This window comes from Dipodomys merriami, unplaced genomic scaffold, assembly GCF_024711535.1.
Source record: "Dipodomys merriami isolate MVZ:Mamm:240054 unplaced genomic scaffold, mDipMer1.0.p SCAF_30, whole genome shotgun sequence".
NCBI classification, from domain to species: domain Eukaryota; kingdom Metazoa; phylum Chordata; class Mammalia; order Rodentia; family Heteromyidae; genus Dipodomys; species Dipodomys merriami.
In genome coordinates, this window is record NW_027204493.1 from 4,107,825 (window position 1) to 4,128,794 (window position 20,970).

General features: G+C 40.6%; 1 protein-coding gene across 2 annotated transcripts in view; it reads left to right on the plus strand.

Moving 5' to 3' along the window:
• Nucleotides 1-6,805: 6,805 nt before the first annotated feature.
• Nucleotides 6,806-20,970, plus strand: part of Slc1a3 (solute carrier family 1 member 3) — a 90,746-nt gene continuing 76,581 nt past the window's right edge. Inside the window, exons 1-2 of one of the 2 annotated variants that reach the window (XM_070041042.1) lie at nucleotides 6,806-6,959; nucleotides 8,497-8,773. In XM_070041042.1, coding sequence (XP_069897143.1) covers nucleotides 8,593-8,773 — 181 coding nt within the window. In that variant the 5' untranslated portion in view covers nucleotides 6,806-6,959; nucleotides 8,497-8,592. The remainder of the gene's footprint in view (nucleotides 6,960-8,496; nucleotides 8,774-20,970) is intronic. The other variant, XM_070041043.1, reaches the window with a different exon arrangement.

Consider the following 20,970-nt stretch of genomic DNA (forward strand, 5'->3'; position numbering starts at 1 on the left):
AACCTAATTTTATGGATGACTTTCATCATTGGAAAAGGAGCATGTAGTCCTAAGGGACCTGAGTCCTAAACATGAACTTGACACTAAGCTATTGCAATATAGCTGACTTGACCTCTGTATTCATCCTTGTCTTCCAGCTGTGATGTGTAGAAATCCATGGATCTCAGGGCATGCCCTACAGATCTACCCAGGGGTAAAAGAAAAAGAGGGCTACAGAGAGAGGGCTTAACCACCACCCACTGCCAAATCAGAACAACAATTTTATACTGTAAAGATCAGAGGGGAACTCTTCGGTTTTTGTTTGTTTTTTAACTTTTTCAAAGTGTTGGTGATGGAACCCAGGGCCTCTGCACACTGGGGCAAGGGCTCTGCTAGTAAGCATAATCCACTCTCTTCTCTTCTTCTTCTTCTTCTTCTTCTTCTTCTTCTTCTTCTTCTTCTTCTTCTTCTTCTTCTTCTTCTTCTTCTTCTTCTTCTTCTTCTTCTTCTTCTTCTTCTTCTTCTTCTTCTTCTTCTTCTTCTTCTTCTTCTTCTTCTTCTTCTTCTTCTTCTTCTTCTTCTTCTTCTTCTTCTTCCTTCTCCTTCTTGTTCCTCCTCCTCCCTCCTCCTCCTCCTCCTCTTCCTCCTCCTCCTCCTCCTCCTCCACTTCCTCCTCCTCCTCCTCCTCCCCCTCCTCCTCTTCCTCCTCCTCTTCTTCTTCTTCTTCTTCTTCTTCTTCTTCTTCTTCTTCTTCTTCTTCTTCTTCTTCTTCTTCTTCTTCTTCTTCTTCTTCTTCTTCTTCCTCTTCTTCCTCTTCTTCCTCTTCTTCCTCTTCTTCCTCTTCTTCTTCTTCTTCTTCTTCTTCTTCTTCTTCTTCTTCTTCTTCTTCTTCTTCTTCTTCCTCTTGCTTACATTCTTCTTTTTAAGTTTGATGTTTACTGCTGTCCATTCTTCAAGTCTTACCATCTCATAGAGATGGATTGAGACGAGGAACTGCAGCTCAGGGAAGTCATGACTTTTGGAAATTTCCCCCAGGGGTTTAGGAAGCACAAAGGAAGAACAAGCAATCCTGCTGGATCTTGGAGGTAGAAGGAGTTTATAGAGGTGACATCCCAGAAGTTAACAGATGCTGTATTTTCCTTTTCAAGCATTTTATTATTTTCTATCTGTCTTTAATAAAAGCTATTGGAGACTCCTTTTGGAAAAAGATGAGAAATCAAAGTTCTGAGAACTAAACTCTTGTCTGATTATTCTCCTGGGCAAATTGTAATTCTGGGCAAATTACTTACTTTATCCAAATCTCTATTTCAATATCTGGATAGTCAGGCCTAGTAATAATAGGAAATATCGCAAAGCATTGTCACAAAGATGAAATTAGATGATATGTGTAAAATAAAATTAGAAAACCCTATGAATATGATTGTTGCTAACACTGCCAACACTTAACTCCAATTTAACTTTGATAATATTTGCAACGAAGTCAAGACTTCGGTTCTACTGAAGCTTGGCTTATGTTGGGCAAATGGGAAAATTCCTCTTACAATATAAACAATAATTAATTATAACAATGCGGAGTCTTCATTAAAACAGGGACCTTCAGCCAGGCATCAGTGGCTCATGCCTGTAATCCCAGCTACTCAGGAGGCTGAGATCTGAGAATCTCGGTTCAAAGCCATTACTTAATCACAAAAAAAAAAAAAAAAAAACTGGAAGTGGAGCTGTGGCTCAAGTGGTAGAGAGCTAGCCTTGAGCAAAAAGAAGCTCAGGGATTGTACCCAAGCCTTGAGTTCAAGCCCCAGGGCTAGTGTGTGTGCGCGCGCGCACACACACACACACACACACACACACACACACACACACACGCCCCCCCCCACACACACACACAAAGCAGAGCTTAATATCAAGGAATTCTAGTAAGTTTTATTTAAGCCACTATATGTCTCAGCTAAAAAATGGTTAGTATAACATCTCACCATTTGGGACTCTTTTCTCATATTCCCCCATTATACAGAGATTCCCTAGGCCCCTGCTTTTGTTCTGATCTCTTTATAAACCCAATCAGAGGTTAAAGAAATTGGGCAGAGCTATAGCAGTCCATACTGGATAAAAGAATGGAGAGGACAAACAGCCTGGTGGAAGACCACACCTATAAAAGGTGGCCTTCACTCTTTGAAAGACCTCTATGTTGTTGGATGGTCCATATTCCTCAGTGCAATCCAGGTTTTAATATGAATATGAATGCTCTCATTTTGTCAGAGTTGATTTTTCCCTTTCCCATGGCTTCCCAACTCATGTCTTACTCATTTAAGGGTTTTGCAATAACTCCTGTACTTAAATACTGTGGCTTCCCACCACCTAGAAGTAGGAATCAAGGTATTTAATGTCATGTCTTCTACCTTCCTTGCTCCATTGTAAGCCTCTATCTAGCCTACCATGCTGCACTATGCCTGCTAATACAGGCCCCAGCACAGACACTACAGGTAGTAGGGAGCTAGGCAGGTTTTTTATTTTTTGTTTCTTGTTTTGGTCAGTCATGGGTCTTGAACTCCGGGCCTGGGCACTGTCCCTCAGCTCTTCAGCTCAAGGCGAGTACTCCACTACTTGAGCCACAGAACCATTTCCTGTTTTCTGGTGGTTAATTGGAGATGAGTCTCACGGACTTTCCTGCCCAGGCTGGCTTTGAACCATGATCTTCAGATCTCAGCCTCCTGAGTAGCTAGGATTACAGCTAGGATTACACACACCAGTGTCTGGCTTAGTCTCAGTTTTATTGACAGACTAATTGGTAAATGGTCCTCATCACAGATTTCCCATAGCTCTCTCTGGGGCTTTCATGTCAGTGCCACATAATAATTGTGGATATATGTTTATGAAAGGAACTGGTATTTGGAGCACCATTGTTGGTTGATGCTTGTTGAATGAGTAAACGGATGAATAGGATCAAGACTATAGTTAATTTCAATAGTTGAATTTTCCATCTCCATATGATTTTAAAATAAAACCTAGTCAGGTAAAAATTTACCTAACTAGAATTTGCTCTGTGTGTGTGTGTGTGTGTCTGTGTGTGTGTGTGTGTGTGTGTGTGTGTGTGTGTGTGTTACATTCATATTTAAGAAGGAAAAAACAAAGGTCAACTTTTATCTACTCCTTCTGTGGACCTCTTACTAGTCCACTACCACCCCCTTTCAGGCCTTATTCATTGTCTGAACATTCTATGATTTCCAAGTTGAAGAAGACAAATTGATGCATTTAGCTGGGAGCTGGTGGCTCAAGCCTGTAATCCTAGCTGCTCATGAGGCTGAGATCTGAGGATCATGGTTCAAAGCCAGCTCAGGCAGGAAAGTCCATGAGCCTCTGCTCTCCAGTTAACCACCAGAAAACCAGTAGTGGCTCTGTGGCTCAAATAGTAGAGTGCTTGCCCTGAGCTGAAATGCTCAAGGACAGTGCCCAGGCCCTGAGTTCAAGCCCCACAACCAGCTGAAATGCTCAGGGACAGTGCCTAGGCCCTGAGTTCAACCCCCCCCAACCAACAACAACCAAAAAAATTGATGCACTTTATGATGACCCTAAAATGAAATATGATTGAAAAAGAAATGATAAAAATCACCCTGAAAGTAAAGGTGTAAAATATTCAACAAAGATCATTTTCTTCCTCAAAAAAAATCTAATTTATTAAGGTTAGATTTACCTGCTGAAATCTGACTGTTCTATACCTTGTTAAAATCAACACTTAATTATGATCTGGGTTGCTTATACTTCAAACCAATTCATGGAGATTCTTTCTTTAAGAATGGGTTGGATTTGGTTGTTTTGTCGTTATACTAACTTTTTTTTCCCAAAAGAAAGAATTAACCTATAACAAAAAAGATCTTCAAAGAAAACCTTAGCAAATTTTTCAAAAGGAACAGCATCTTCCATGTGTGTATCTGTGGAATTTATCTTTTCGTTCTAGGACCCTAACATTTAATGATTCCTTGGCTCTAGATCTCTTATCCAGAGAGGCTTGAAGTGAAATACATAGACAAGAGCTTGCTCATAATTTTTTTACATTTAATTTTATGGTTATTACTAAGGGGTTGTACAGAAATGTTACTATTTCATGAGTCAGGCAATTTCTTTCTTTTTTTTTCTGGACAATGTCACCCCTTCCTTTGCTTTTCCCCAGCTTCTCCCTCCCATAGTTACGTAGTTCCCTATGCACATAGGTCCTTTTCCACAGAGTATATACTGAATAGCACAATCGCATTTGTTCTTGATGTTTCACTTATTTGATGTTTCTAAGAAGGAAAATGTTTTAAAGCTCAAAGGTCCTATCTACAGTGGGGGAAGGAGCAGGGAAGATTAGGAAGCAGTTGAGTAAAGTTCAGATTGCCTTCAGGACATTATTTCCAACAAAAGAAAATGTGCTTAGACAAAGTAATTCCCAATATTATACCAAAGCAAAACCTTGTAATTCATATGAACTCTGAACTGAGACCCTCATTTTCTCATTAGGTTTTATTACAGCCAACAAAACTTTCAGTGGTGAATTACTTCCTTTCTCTACTGGCACCAGACTTGCTTAATGTCTGCACAAGCTGAAATGATGGGATGTTTTTTTCACCTAACTTTAGGGATTAGGGGGTTAAACAAAATAAAGAGGAAAAAAGAAAGGTAAACCTGAGTCTTCTCATCTCAGTACTAGCCAAAGTATGGTTTTCCAACATTATTAGTTGCCTTCGAAAAATAAAAATGAAAAAACTAAAATGTCACTGGGTTTACCCAATTTAAAGTCATGTGATTTCATTCAAGTTGCCTTGAAGGACAAGTCATGTCCACAAGAAATATAAACAAATTAGTCCTAAATTCATGGCACAGGTAGGAGGCTGATATGTCAATAAAAGCTTTCTTCTTTAAGTGATCACAGTGTCAAGAAATGCGATCTTCTCCTTGCATTTAAGCCAGAGAGAGGGTCCAACATAAAAAATAAGCAGTTGATGTTTCAACACAGAATGTTGACAAATATTTGTTTTTTGTTTGTTTGTTTGTTTGTTTTTTTGTCGGTCGTGGGGCTTGAACTCTGGGCCTGGGCGCTGTCCCTCAGCTCTTCAGCTCAAGGCGAGCGCTCTACCACTTGAGCTACAGTGCCACTTCCGGTTTTCTGGTGGTTATTGGAGATAGGAGTCTCACAGTCTTTCCTGCCCGGGCTGGCTTTGAACTGTGATCCTCAGATCTCAGCCTCCTGAGTAGCTAGGATTACAGGCGTGAGCCACCAGCGCCCGGCTGTTGACAAATATTTTGCTTCACACCCTTGTATCATGCCAGCTATCAGAAGCATTGCTTCAGTTTGCTATTTATCAGGCATAAGATAGCCTACCCTTAAGAAGTTATAATTTAGTTGAGAAGTGAAAGTGTACCATGATTTTGAAAGTAAGGATGCAGTACAAGACATAATTAAGTATTAAGCAATGTGGTACAGATGCTAGGCGATCAGACGATAGGAAAGATGGCTGAGGGCTAAAACTGTCAAGAGAATGGACGCTCAGTAAATTCTTTAAAGGATGCTAAATTAGGAAGCAGTTCTAATTGGCACTAATTTATAATTTTAAGGCATTGACATGATTTGCCATCGCTTTCCAGCCAGAGGCTGTTTAAAAGCACATACATGAACAATTGAAGTTGGCAGGGAATATTTCTTTCTAACTCCCTGGGTTTGCTAATGTGCAACAAAAACACATACTTTCGTGTTGAATGGCAGACAAAATCTGAGCAGATTTTGCATGGGGAATTTGGTGAAAGGAGTATGGAACTCTGGCTGTGATTTCTGGTATGTGTCTTGGTTTCTAATGAACTATCTTGTTGCAAGTTTTTAGTCTGAGGGGTAGGCAGGCTCAAAATGTGTTTGTTGATTTGGGAAGATCCATTTTGACAATCTCTTCTCATTGTGAGAAAATTAGATTCAAAAGGTGAGTTGTAGTCTCAAAGCCGGATTTTTCTAATTCCAAAAAAGTAGTGGGGTTCAAGAAGGGCGGAGTGAATATAGTATCCTTTCAACTGAAAGTACCTGAATTGCAAGCTGTCTTTTGAAGTCAAGGGACTGCCAGGGTGCCTTTGCACTGTTAAAATCGTCTGCTCTTTACAGTTTGACCAAGATCCTAGGCCTTCCGAGTGCTTTGACCATGCTTGCAAGGCCATGGGTCTGAGTTCAATTCGGTTTGTTATGACCGAGCTGTTTGAACGGCTACCACAGGCATGTTTCATCTTCTGTTTTGAGTCACTTCAAGCAAGTTTCAATAATTGCAGTGTGCACTTTTTTTCGTCTCTGTGCTTGATTGTATTCTAGGATCATCCCCAAGAAATGCCAATTTTACTTCCGACTCTAAAAAGAAAAAGGGAGGGGCACGTTTATGTAACAGTTGTTCAGTTTGGCAAAAGAGCACACACTCTTCTGCTCCCTTCGGGGAGGAAACCTACAATCCTGGGAGGTGATTGAATTTTACTCTAAGGGACTTTCTAACAGAGACTTCCAGCTCTCCGGGGTGTGTGTGTGTGTGTGTGTGTTGGGGGTGGGGGGGGGTAGGTGTGGCTTTATTTTTTTCAATATTGTTATTATTTTTTTCCTGGTCTCGAGTTTTGCATTTCTAATGAAAGGAGACTGGCAAGGCGTGAAAGTGGTCCGGGGAGCAAAAACAAAGCCAGCAAGCACGCTTGTGGTGTGCCAAAATTAATCAATATTCCAGTAACCTCGGGGCTCCCTCGCTGGCCGGTGCGGTTTTGATTCCCCCCACCCCCGCCCCTCCCGCCCCGCCCAGGCCCCGCCCCTTTTCTTAAGTTGCTGTGATTGTAACTTGCAGTTTCTGAGCACATGCATTTGGTCAGGGCCAGGCTGACCCCGGCTCCCTCCGTCCTGTTTCTCCGTTGTACCTGCTGGGGAACTCACCTTGTCATTGCTGAGTTATCTTCCGTCCGTTTTTAAAAAACATTGTTTTTTTTCAGAAAAGGTAAGTGTAACGTCCTCTGCTGCTAACTGGGTTGGATTTCTCTCCTTCCACCTCCTCTCTGTCAATGTGATCTGTCCCCCAACGCAGGAGAGAGTAGCCAGAGTAAGAGCTGGGCCATTTTGGGAGATAAAGTCCCTGTTAAAAATTCAACGTGGTGAGTGTATTTGCGCCGATCCCCTTCTTAATTCGGTGTGGAGTCATTCGTTGTGGTTGGAGACCTTAGACAAGAATCAAGATTGATCTTTAGTGAGTGCGTGCGTGTGTGTGTGTGTGTGTGTGTGTGTGTGTGTGTTTTAATCTGAACCCTCCCCCCTCTCCACGTTTCTTTAAGCTTTTAATCTGGTGTCTAGTTTTAAACAAGTTGTAGGTCTTATTATCCACGACCTGCGATGCTTTTTAAAGTCGAGTCTTTTTTTCTCCTTTACCTCGGCTGGAGCTGCCCGGGCTGGCGACGCGTCCCGGGGACTGCAGCTGCCTCCCCCGCCACACGCAGGCTGCTCGCTTTGCCAGAAGCACAAATCCACAGGCGGCTGATTTTCCCTGGGATTGGTCAGGACCGCGGACCAGGGATTAGAACTCTTGTAACACAGCAGGAGGAGGCTTTCGAATTTTTTTCTTTTTTTTTTTCTTCCCAGAACTGATTTCCAGCAAGAAAAAGCATATGCTTAATTGTATTTGAATAACCTAAGAAGAGCACGTTAATAATAATAATAATAATTAAAAAAACAGAAAACACACATTGTAATGTTTGGAATGAAATTGGATTCATTTCATTTGTTCCAAAAATTTAAAGTTTTAAAATACTTGGAAGTCAATGGATCCTTTCCACGGGAGACTCCCGTGTATTAGCCACAAACATAAACGTTACTCTTTGCTTCTACTTGTAACACAATGAATTAGGGCTTTAGATCATTTGTAGATGTGCCTGGAGCACTTTACTTATTTCATGGAAAATTTCAAAAGTTACACTGTAAAACAAATGTATTTCTTATGTCCCCTGGCCATTTCGTATGTTTTTGTAAATGACCATATCAAGTAGCTGATAGTTTCATGATTTTTAATAATGAAAATAGTTACTTCACTACATATAATAGAAACATTCAGGTTAGGATCCATATTGCAATCCTTTTCACTGTCCTGGCTGTTATCAAGTTACTGGGGCTGGCGTACTTCCTGTGTGTTTCAGTTCACTTGGAGATTTATTGAATGCGTACACTGTGTAAGGTGCTTGGCTAGGTTCTGAGGGACAAGGTGGGAATAAGGGGGTAATGGGTCAGAAATAAGCTTTCAAAAATCTGATTAAAGAGACAAACTTCAATAATAGATCACATTTCTGCATATTCTGAATTTATTCTGAATTTACCCCCATTTCTCACACGTGCTCCAGTAAAATATACTTGGAAGTCTGATACTGCAGCTCTTCAGTCCCTGACTTCTACTGAGATTGCGCAATTTGCCCGTAGCCTGCCCCAGTGTGGGAAGTACTGTGTCCTCACGCCTGAAGCTATAACCCTTGTCTCTCTCCCTCTCATTCTAGTAGTGTTCTCTTAATACCAAAAAGGAGGCTTGACTTCCCGGGACTAATTCTGAGACACCCAAGTGCAAAGAAGTAAGACTTCCAGAAAAGTAAAACATGACAAAAAGCAATGGAGAAGAGCCCAGAGCAGGGGGCAGGATGGAGAGATTCCAGCAAGGAGTCCGTAAACGCACGCTTTTGGCTAAGAAGAAAGTGCAAAACATCACCAAGGACGACATTAAAAGTTACCTGTTTCGGAATGCTTTCGTGCTGCTCACCGTCACCGCTGTCATTGTGGGTGAGTCCCTTGATATACACAGAAACAAAACGGAGTATCTCATCTCTCCAGGGCATCTGGCTGCTGTGGATCACTATCAGATAAACTGATTGTAGGCAATCAAAATGATAGCCTAGCCTGCTGTGGTTGCTCGGGTTTGTAATCCCAGTCGTGCGTAGAGTAGGCAAGAGGATCTAAGTTCAAGGGCAGTCTACACTATATAGAGATCTTATCTGTAAAACAAAAGTTTTTAAGATACTCCAGGTTCTTCCCTGCATTTGAAGATTTTCTTTCATTTTTCCCCCCCAGATTTGTAGTTTGCTGGTATGCTTGTAGTGATATATGGCAGATATCTGGGAATCTAAAAGAGACTTTATTAGGCATTATGCAACTCAATTAATTGTAGGAAAAGAAGAAATAAGCCAAACATTTTCCCAATTCATGCAGGGATAAAGGAGTGATAATTTAATCATTAGGCATGAACAATTAAATAATAACAAAAACAAGGAAACATGCGAGACTTGGCCAAAGTACAATCATTATTCAAGGTCACTTTTACTTAAAACTAATTTACACAATTAGTACCACCAAAATGAAATATGGGTCCCTAAAATTAATTATATTCTAACTGCTGCTAACTCAAAACCTTGAACATAGTAGCCGAATCTTTCTTATTTGCACTTTCTCACTCAGAAGCTGGGAAAGGTAAGCAGGGAAAATGTTAACACAGATCTCTCATTCATAGCCACACAGGGCCGCCATAGTATTTTAGTCCCTACTAATTTAGCATGGTTGACAGCAATCAATAATAATAATAAATATTTTGTTTGGTTTATCGGTATCTAAAATTTTAGTTTAATGTTTATGCGTGGCATTGATAGTACCTTTAAATATAGATGAAAAAAACTACCTATTTGAAATTTTTGACCAAGCCAATACAGAAATCCTTGAGTTGGCAGTGTATAAGCTAATACTACATTGTAAAACAAATGAACAAAAATGCTCAAACTTGTTTTTTTTTTTTTTTAAAAAAAAAGCTCTAACAACAGTTTCTACCAATTTACCCCCAAACAAAAAGGCATTCATGTGGTTCTCATCTCTGCCTAGTACTTAGCCAAGATTTGTTAGCTATAAAAAGATAATAGCTTAAGTAAGAATTAAGAAAATTCTAGTGTTTAATATCTTTGGCTTCTTTCCATAATTTTTGATTAATAAGTATTCAATTAATTGTAGAGATGCTCAAAATGAATGTGTCCTGATTCACCTAGAAAAGTCATGGCTTACTCTTGCAGTAAGAGTAAGCCATGGCTTACTCTTGCAGTAAGAGTAAGCCATGACTTACTCTTGCAGATTTCCAGGTGTGAAATATTTTATTTTACTCTTAGAGAAACTATTTTAACACTGGGATACCATACAAACTGCAGTATCCTTATCTTGCTATTTTTGGTCTGAATCATAGTTATTAAGCCAAGTCATAGTTATATAATACTTCTAGGAAACAGTCATGTAGTAAAAATTCTGGCTATTTTTTGGGTGTTTTATGTTAGATTAGCTCATTTAGCCTTCAAATAAGCCTATGAAGTAAGTGGGTGGGTATGATTATGAATTTGTGTATAATTTCATGGATGAAATGTCACAAAATTAATAAAGTTAGACCAAGAGATCAAACTCATGTAAAGCTAGGGGCTATCCTCATAACCACTTGACTATCCTGTTTCTCTTCTCTGCTGCCTGGTTGATCTCTTATGAAAGATGCTAGGAAGAGAAACGCTGTCATTTGGTGGAGGAGACCATTTAGCCAGCAATGCTTGGTCATTGTCATCTTACTATTTGTTTTACACAGTGACACTCATAAGAAAAATTATAATTCGTGTACAATTAAGCCATATTCTTCTTGTTCATTTAACAAACACCCATTTATTTTGCAATCCGATATGCATAATAGAACAGCTCACTAATACTAGAATATGTTTGGGAGAGATGAAGAAATGTCTATTCAGAATGGTTCCCTAAACACCAGAAGAGTTCAATCTTCAAGCAAGCAATATTTCTGTCTTGGAAGACTGGAAAATAATAAAATCTGAACATGGAAGGTAGATTGATGGAGAAGGAAGTTCCTAACTATAAAGGAATACATTTCTAATAAAAGTCAAAATGTCCATTTTCTCTATAAGTTCCGGAATCATTTCCTAACCTAGTGAGGCCTTTCCTCAGATTTGTGAGAACTGCAATGAGAGTTGGCTGAGCGAGGGTAGATAAATTGGCTGAGTGCCTTCATGGTTGGCTTTACTCAGGGAGACTGAGGAGTTAGAAGCAAGGAGAAGAAGGCACTAACAAAGAAACACATAAAAAGAGCTCATTGATAGTCAAAGAGACCACCAAGTCTACACACACCAAAGACTCGGAATAACAAATAGACAACTTAGTAGCAAACAGATTTGAGAGAAGGAAGAACCCTCCAGTTATCTGTTGGTGTATCTCCCATTGAGGGCCCCACAGAAACAAAGGCTCCATTCAGGTTGTCACTGGGTTCCATGTCTACCTTAGTCCTACACAAAATGTGTCTGACTATTGACTCTTTAATTAATCTGCAACATGGAGAGGATCAGGAAAATTCTAGCAAGAAAGCAGGAAGTAGCTGTTTGTTTTTCCCTACAATATATGAGAAGAGCTATAATAATTAGTGTTCAGATTCTTAGCCTCTAATAACTTTCTGGAAAAGCTTATGAATTAGGATTGATTTTGATTTCAGTCTGTTTTAAAAATAAAATGGATATGCAACTAATGTATGAAAAAAAGAAACTGAAAAAAAATACTATGGAGGAGAGACATGTATGTCCACACAAGAGATCTGGATTTCAGTGTCAGGTTCTCAATACATATAAGCAAAAGACCACTAATGCAATTTTATCTCATTTATAATCTCATTTCTAAACAATGTCAAAGTCTAATAAGCAACACTAGAGCCCAGCTTCATGTGACAAGAGCAGGTCAGCAACCTGCTAGACACAGTTCCAAGCTGCAAGTCCCTTTAAGAGACTTTGTGAGGAAAGTTGTAGATAATATGCCTTCTAAGGCTATTGCAAGCATCTCTCTGATACAAACATATTGAGAAGAGTGGTCCCAGTTTTGCTTTCTCCTGCAGAAAGCACTTTCCCATTTCCAATGGTGGTAAGGTATGTTAGAGAGACCGCAAACATCTCACAGAAAGAAATGGAAAGTTCTTTGTCATGATCAGGTCACAGGATATGACTCTTTTCCATGTCCAAGGGAGGAATTGCACAATGAAATAAAATCTCAAGCAAAGAATTCTGAATGGCTCTTAAGCTCAGCTGAAGGGCTGAGAGTCTGCAGATAGACTTGTGTAGACAGATGGCAGTTTTCCTAATGAATTATTGGACTCTGTAATTGGTATCTTTCTCTGTGTTCTCTCTCTCTCTCTCTCTCTCTCTCTCTCTCTCTCTCTCTCTCTCTCTCTCTCTCTCTCTCTCTCTCACTCTCTCTCTCTCTCTCTCTCTCTCTCTCTCTCTCTCTCTCTCTCTCTCTCTCTCTCTCTCTTACACCCACACCCACACCCACACATACACACACATCCTGGGAATTTGCACTTGAGATGTCTTTATAAAAGGATATGGGCAGGGAAGGTGGCTCTTTGGTAGAGTGTTTGCCTTGCATGCATGAGGCTCTGGGTTCAATTCCTCAGCACTACATAAATAGAAAAAGTGGTGCTGTGGCGTAAGTGGTAGAGCTCTAGCCTTGAGCTGAAGATCTGAGGGACAGAGCCCAGGCCCAGAGTTCAGGCCCCACAACTGGAAGAAAAAAAAAGTTTGGACACATACGGATTACATTTTGTAAAGCATTTCTTCATTCTGTAATACTCTTTGGCAGTAAACTTAAATTGCAGCAAAATTCAGTGTAATTTCAAAGTCACTCAAGAAACTGGTCCTCACAGGTGCCTGCTAGGATAGGGGATGGATAGAATATCACTTTCTTCTGAATAAGTTTTTATACAATTTGTCAGTTTTTGTGTAGTATTAGATTTTATTTCAGGAGCTTTTACTCATTAGTCAGGTGTTCTACCACTTGCACCATGCTTCCATCCCATTTTTTGCTTTAGTTATTTTTCAGACAGGATCTCATGGGCTGTCCCAGGGCTGGCCTTAGACTGTATCCTCCTATTTACAGCCTCCTATATAGTTGGGATTATAGGAACTTTAGCTATTTGCTGCTGAATAAATAATCTAAGTGGTTTATTTAAGTTTGCTTAGCATGCCAATGCTCAGTCCTGAAAAAAATCAAACTTCAAAGCTGTCCACCAATTTAATAAATATTGAATGTTGAATATCTGGCCATAATGTGAAGTGGATATTCCTACTCTCAGGTAGTTTACTGGAAAAGATAAATAAAAAAATTAGTTGTGGAAGGAATATGCAGGGTCAGAGGTAATGATAGGTTTATAAATAACTCTGAAATTTAAAAAATGAAATAATGATATTATGGAATGATATGTACTGCCATAAATAATATGGTGCATTTTTCTTGTTGGTATTTTGAGGTTTGTTCCATTTGCTCATAAAGACCTGCACTGATATCTCTGGATGTGCCATGTTTTGGTGAAGTATGTACTTGGCTCATAATAGTTGTATTATTTACTATCTGTGTGATTCAGAGGAAGACATTTGACCTCTCTGAGCCTGTTTTCTCATCTGTCATCACAGCTATAATACCTACCACCACCAATAAGAGCTAGCATTCACATATTTTTGTTTGTTTGTTTGTTTGTTTTTGGGGTCCGGTCATGGGACCTGAACTCTGGGCCTGGGCACTGTCCCTCAGCTCTTCAGCTCAAGGCTAGCGCTCTACCACTTGAGCCACAGCACCACTTCCGGCTTTTTTCTTTTTGCTTATGTGGTGCTGAGGAATCAAACCCAGGGCCTCATGCATGCAAGGCAAGCGCTCTACCACTGAGCCACCTTCCCAGCCCCCTAGCATTCGCACTTTATGCCAAGCTATGTTGTAGTTTGACTTCATTGAAAACCCAAATAACCCAGGGGGGGAGTCATTTTTTGGAGGGAGTCATTTTGGTTGGTCATGGGGCTTGAACTCCCAGACACTTCCTATTTTATGGTGGTTAATTGGAGATGAGAGTCTCACGGACTTTCCTGCTTAGGCTGGCTTTGAACTGCGATCCTCAGATCTCAGCCTCCTGTGTAGCTAGGATTACAGGTGTGAGCCTGTATGACCCTTCTGGTTTACTAGCAGCTGTTGGGCTAAACTAACTGCTAGTGCTACCACAATGGCCGCCTGCTGCATGCTGGAATGGGCACAGCTCTGCACCCATGCAGCATCGCTACCTCCTGTCCCTGGAATAGGAGCCGCTCCACACAGGCTGAACTACAGGAACCCAGTGAATGGCTCACAGATTTCCAGCTTCTTAGAAATGAGGAGGCAGAGAGGCACTTCAGGAAACTGAGGCATGGCCTGTCTCCTCCACCATGATCAGTGCACAAAGTCCTGTTCAGGGGATCCAGGGCCCAAGGAAAGGGAGGAAAGGAAGCTGTCCTTGCTTTGGCCAGTTGACACAGGGAGAAGGAAGAAGGCCTAGAATCTGCTTTCTTTCTGTTTCAATTCCTTTCCCAAGAAGCAGAAATGGAGAGAAATTTTCAGGGCTAGTGATGGCAAATACCTAACAGATGCTCACTGCACACACAGAACCTTTCTTCCAGCTCAAGAAGAATTAATTCTAGGGAGCCGCTTCCTATTGCATAGTTTAGTCCCAGGAGGGGTAGTGGAGATCTGTTTTCTGGAGTCAGATAACCTAGGTTTACTCTTCAGTTTTGTAACTGAGCCTCTGCATCTTCAAAGGCTCAGTGAATGTGTAAAATTGAATAATTTTGAAAATTCTGAGCCAAGATGTTTTTTTTTTGTCGGTTGTGGGGCTTGAACTCTGGGCTTGGCCGCTGTCCCTCAGCATTTCAGCTCAAGGCTTAGCGCTCTACCACTTGAGCCACAGCCCACTTCTGGCTTTTTCTGTTTATGTGGTGCTGTGCTGAGGAATTGAACCCGGGGCCTCATGCATGCAAAGCAAGCACTCTACCACTGAGCCACCTTCCCAGTCCCTTAGCCAAGCTTTTTATTCTACTTTTGTTATATACAAGCCTCGTAACCCTAAATAATTTCCTTAAATGTTTGACAAGTAAGATGTTTATAGAAAATGCAAACCCATTGTCTTTTGCTTCTGTCTTTTCGTCATCAGAAGGCCTATCAGAAGGCTTCACACTTCCCTGGCTTCACATTTTCTCTGTTCTTTTTTCTTTTTTGTCGGTTGTGGGACTTGAACTCAGGCTTGGGCACTGTGCCTTGAGCTCTTCAGCTCAAGGTGAGTGTTCTACCACTTGAGCCACAGTGTCATTTCTGGCTTTCTGGTGGTTAATAGGAGATAAGAGTCTCATGTACTTTCCTGCCTGGGCTGACTTTGAACCACAATCCTTAGATCTCAGCCTCCTGAGCAGCTAGGATTACAGGAGTGAGCCACCGGTGCCCGGCTTGTTTCACTTTTTTTACATCATTCATGTGTTTTGTGTGTGTGTGTGTGTGTGTGTGTGTGTCTACTGCTCTGACTGGGTAAGGTTGATCTGTCAGAGAATTACAAGACTCAGATTTAAAGAGAATGGGGCATGCTGCTGATCACATGTATGGAGTATATGTGTACACCGTTATATGTTATAGACTGTGATAGACAATTTGCTCCAGGAAAGTTAGAATGAACTTGTGACTTTAAATGAGCATCATTATTCCACAATACTGTGAAATTCGGGAAATTATGTAATCACTTAATCACAATAAAAAAAAAAAGAACCTCGGGGAAGGTAGGGAGAGAAGGGATGGTAGGGGGAAAACAATGGAGGGGGTAACAATGCTCAATAGGAAGTGTACTCATTACCTCACTCATGTAACTGTAACCTCTGTATAGTATCTTTACAATAAAAAATAAATAAATAAAGAGAATGGGGGCAGGAATAGGAGAAGATATTGATCTGGTTTTAGCTTTGGATAAATGGCTTATATTTCCTTGGAGCTATAGAAGAGAACTGGAGAATTGTTGGAAGAGACTTAATCATTATAAAGAGACCAAATTATGATAATAATGATTTCTGTCTTTCAGAGGCAGAAATAAAAGCTTTCAAGTAAGTGATACTGTCTTTATCTGAGCTGGGCGGCAGTGGTTCTCACCTGCATTCCTAGCTACTCAGGAGGCGGAGATGTGAGGATGGCAGTTCAGAGCCAGCCTGGGCATGAACATCCGTGAGACTCTTATCTCCAATTAACCACCAGAAAACCAGAAGTGGCACTGTGGCTCAAGTGGTAGAACACTCACCTTGAGCTGAAGAGCTCAGGGACAGTGCCCAGGCCCAGAGTTCAAAAAAGTATTGTCATTATCTGTCTCTTTCTTCTTTGGCCTCTTCTACAGAATCAGAAAATAATCCCCAAGCAGTTCTAACCAATGGAGTGTCAAGAAAACCAAGGGCTGTTGGGAAAGTGTTTCTATTACAAGAGCTCATATGTGATGTATTCCATGGGACCCTTCAGAAGGCTCCACCCCTCCCTGGTCACCTCTTTGGTATTTTTGTGTCTTTTGCTCATCAGAGCTGGGGGCTGGTGAAAGGAGTGGTGCTAGAACTTTGAAGTGAAGTGAGTTGCTGGTTTCCAAGAGGAAAGGCTTCATTGAGGTTATTTTGAAGCAGAGGACAAAAGCTTGATGTGGGCTTAGAGCGCCTCAGTTTATTTTTCTTCTTACGAATCCAGACATTGAGAAAACCAATGCAATTTCATCTTTCTCTTTCAAGTCGGTAATCTAGTTGTTCAGAACAATTACCTACAATAATACCTTCCATTTTGTGGGATTACAGTTCGTGAAGCCCTTTCCCACTACACTTTCTGTAGCAACATAAGCCACAGCCAGCCCACCCAGTTTCTGGTTCCTAGCTATAAATGTCTGGAATGCAGCTGAGAAGCACCAAGAGGCTTAAAGTCCTGATTACAGGCCTACCCTACCATCAACTAACTCACTTCAGAATTTAAGACAAATCTCTGGGCCTCATATTGCCTCATCAATGAAATAAACTTGGACCAACAGCTAGTTCTAATCCCCCAATATGCTATCTACATGGTTTTGTTTAATCTTCTAAATATGAAAATACATGGAACAAGAGTTGCTCTGTGTGTGTGTGTGTGTGTGTGTGTGTGTGAGAGAGAGAGAGAGAGAGAGAGAGAGAGAGAGACAGACAGACAGACAGACAGACAGACAGACAGAGAGAGACTCTGCCCATCTTTCATGAATCAGAGGCAGAACATTGTGAGACTTGGTTTTTATGCTCATGTAAACAAGACTGCAAAGAGTTTATATGCCATGTGGAGGAGGTAACTAAAGTTTAAGCACCACCTTGTCTAAGTGGTACATTCCAGGTATTAGAGTACTCCGTATTTATGGAGCACTATGATGCTGTCATGGGTCAAGTATTTGGTCTGGCAGCTAAGTGAGCTGTATCTTTGCCATGAGATGAAGAAACACACCAAGCACTCAGGGCACTAAGTTTAGCCACTGTATAAGTATAAGAATTATGAGTATAAGAATTATGAGTTTCATAGCTACTTCAGTGATATTAAAATTACCAACAGCCTCATTTCCTAGGCCAAGAGTATGTCCATCACTTTGCCTCGGCAGGGAAGATAGCTCAGATCAAGGAAGAGTACAAAGTCTCCTAAAATATTTCTTTATACAACACAAAGATAGCTTCATTCTATATTTGTAAGCCATTCCACGTTGGTAAACCAACAATACAAAAAGAGAGGAAACTATTCATTAAAAATATAATTTCTAATTTTCACAGTCCTGAAGAAGTTGAAGTAAAGTATAAAGAATTATTTGTCCATTGAAAGAGGGTAGGAGAGAAAGAGCAAGACAGAGGTGCTCAAGGAAAGCATAAACGCCCCAGAGTGGGAGGGAAAAAAGGTACACTTGGGATGACTTCAGTCAGGGAGCGAGAAGGCATTCTTTTTCTTTCCTTTGTCTAGCATATCAAAGATTGAAAGATTTCAAAGTAAATTTAGGAGCAGCAAATTGAAAGGCACAATCAAGTTTTAAATTTCAAGGCTGAAAGAGTAAGCTCCATTCTTCTTGTCCCAAAGAGATTTCTTCAGTTCTCGAACAATACTTTCAGGCCACCAACTGCTGCCTCGTGGGGGGTGAGGGGGGGTCATACCGTGGGCTGTTATTGAGACAACCTTGTAAGATGAGGCACAATTACGCCTAATGAGAGTAGAGATAGACAGTTCCCTTTTTACCCTGATACGTCACATCTCTTAAAAATGCCATCATTAAAGCAAGTAAGACAAAACCTCAGGGATACTAGTATTTGTCAGGAGGCTGGCTGGTGTCCTGGGCTTACTGACCCATGCAAAGGAAAAAGTACTAAGAAGGAAATTATGAATCTAAGAGATTACCTGTGACAAAGTTGTTTCTGTTTCTGATTTATCTTTGTTTTCTTAGACTTGCTTATTGAGGAAAATTGAAGAAATTATGCTCACACAGAAAGTTGAGATTTAGCCAGGCACTTGTGGCTCATGCCTGGAATCCTAGCTCTGGAGTCTGAGATCTAAGGATCACAAATCAAAGCCAGCCCAGGTCAGAAAGTCCATGAGACTCTTATCTCCAATTAACCACCAGAAAATCAGAAGTGGTGCTATGGCTTTAGTAGTAGAGTGCTCTCCTTATGCTGAAGAGCTGAGGGATAGTGCCCAGGCCCAGAGTTCCAGGCCCATGACCAAAAAAAAAAAAAAAAAAAAAAAAAAGTGGGGATTTACTCAGAGACAAGGATGCATATTTTCCCTTACATGTATTAACTGAAATATGGTAGATTTTTGGCCAGTCATGGGGCCTGAACTCAGGGCCTGGGCACTGTCCCTCAGCTCTTCAGCTCAAGGCTAACGCTCTACCACTTGAGCCACAGTGCCACTTCCGGCTTTTTCTGCTTATGTGGTACTGAGGAATCAAACCCAGGGCTTCATGCATGCAAGGCAAGCCACCTTCCCAGCCCCAAGAAAGATCTCAAATAGTCTAATTCTTTAGATGGTTAAACTTCAGCAAAATAAAACACTAGGAAGTGGGTACACAAAAGGGGATGGTGGGGTCAAGGGGAAAAGGGTGAACAAATGAAAGGAGGAGGTGGAGAAATGCAGACAAGATTCCAATGGATATCCTACAAAATTAAGAAGAGTGAGGGAAGGGGTGGGGAGGGAAGGGAAGGGTGAGAATGTTGAAAGGGGTGACATGGATCAAGATGTCTGGTATTCATAAGCCATGTTGTTAAATGGCAACTTCTCCGTACAACTACTTACAGGTAATTTTTTTAAATAAAGAAACAAAGTTGTAATTCAGTAAAATTCCCAGGAGTTTGTAAATTCTGGCACTACCATTCTTTATGCAAGATGATGTCACCTTTGCAGAGTGGTTTATAATGTGAGGTCTGGTAGGTGTGTCCAGCACTTGTCATTCCAAGGGTTAATTGGTTGTCTGAAGCAACACATGAACTCATAATGACAACTGAGTCCAAAATGTTTCAGATCCAGTTGCTTGCCCCAGAAAAAGAGAGTTGTTGGTCAGAGAATGATCCATTCTTAAGCATACAGTTTGAGGATTTCTCTCTCCATGGCTTCAAGTTATCCTTGGAGCAAATTAAACTGGGATTGAGAAGTAAATAATCTAGACCCAAAAGTGACTTCTTAGAAGTCACTTAGGCATTTTATAGAAATAATGGAGAAAAGAATTCAGTAAGGATGTTAAAAAAAAAATTGAAGCCAGGTACTCATGACTCATGCCTGTAATCCTAGCTACTCAGGAGACTGAGATCTGAGGATTGTGGTTCAAAGCCAGCCCGGGCAGGAAAGGCCGTGAGACTCATCTCTAATTAACCACCAGAAAACTGGAAGTGGCGCTGTGGCTCAAGTGGTAGAGCACTCAACTTGAGCTGAAGAGCTGAGGACAGCACCCAGGCCCAAAGTTCAAGACCCACAACTGACAAAAAAAAAAAAATTGAGAACCTGTTTTGCTTGGAACTTTTTCCTTATTTATTTTTGCTATTGTACTTGGGCAGTAAGTAAACTCACATTGTCCGAAATAAAAATTTACAATAGAGTATAGAAAGTAAGTATTCCACTTACAGTATTCCCATTCTAATGGGAATCCCTGAGAGATTACTCTCAGGCATCTGGTTTACTTTTTTAACCATTAAAGAAGAAATGGTAAACCATTTGTATTCATTGAACTACTGGAAAATCTACCAGTAGCTCAATGGGCATAAATATATATATATATATATATATATATATATATATATATTTACATTTTTACCTTTTGTATACAAATGGCTACATGGTACATAAAGCTTTCTTTCTACATTCCTTTTTCTCCTGTACATTAGATCTTGGAAATTTTTCCTCAATTACACAGAAAGAGGGCCCTCATTCTTTCTTGGGACTGTATTTTATAGATATACCAAGAAATTCCCAACCGATAGATACTCATGCTCTTTCTAACCTTTAGATATTACCATAAAATATTGTACTAAATAATCTTGCACCCAGAGGCAAAATGTGAAGAATTTGTGAAGGCAAAGTGTATTTGTGGTAGAAGTGAAATTGTTGTGTCTGAAGATACGTACATTTATAATTTTGATAATTCTAATTTGCATTACATAGGGCTTGTAATAATTTTGCTTTCCTAAATTATTGGAGATATATATATATATGTAGTGTGTGTGTGTGTGTGTGTGTGTGTGTTTGTGTACCAGCCACTAGTGCCCAGCAACATGTGAGATTTTTTTTTTAATTTTTATATTTTTTTATTTTTTTGCCAGTCCTGGGGCTTGAACTCAGGGCTTGGGCTCTGTCCCTGATCACCTTTGTGCTGAAGGCTAGCACTCTACCAGTTGAGCCCCAGCACCACTTCTGGCTTTTTTTACCACAGAAAATGTGGTACTGAGGAATTGAACAGAGGGCTTAATGCATGCTAGGCAAGCACTCTACCACTAAGTCACATTCCCAGCCCTATGAGATTTTTTTTAAAGCCCCTCATTGCTGTCACTGCCAGAGTAAGGATGGATGGGTTTCTAGTTTTGTGTAGACTAGCCAGACAGAAAAAGAAACTAAGGAAATCTGTG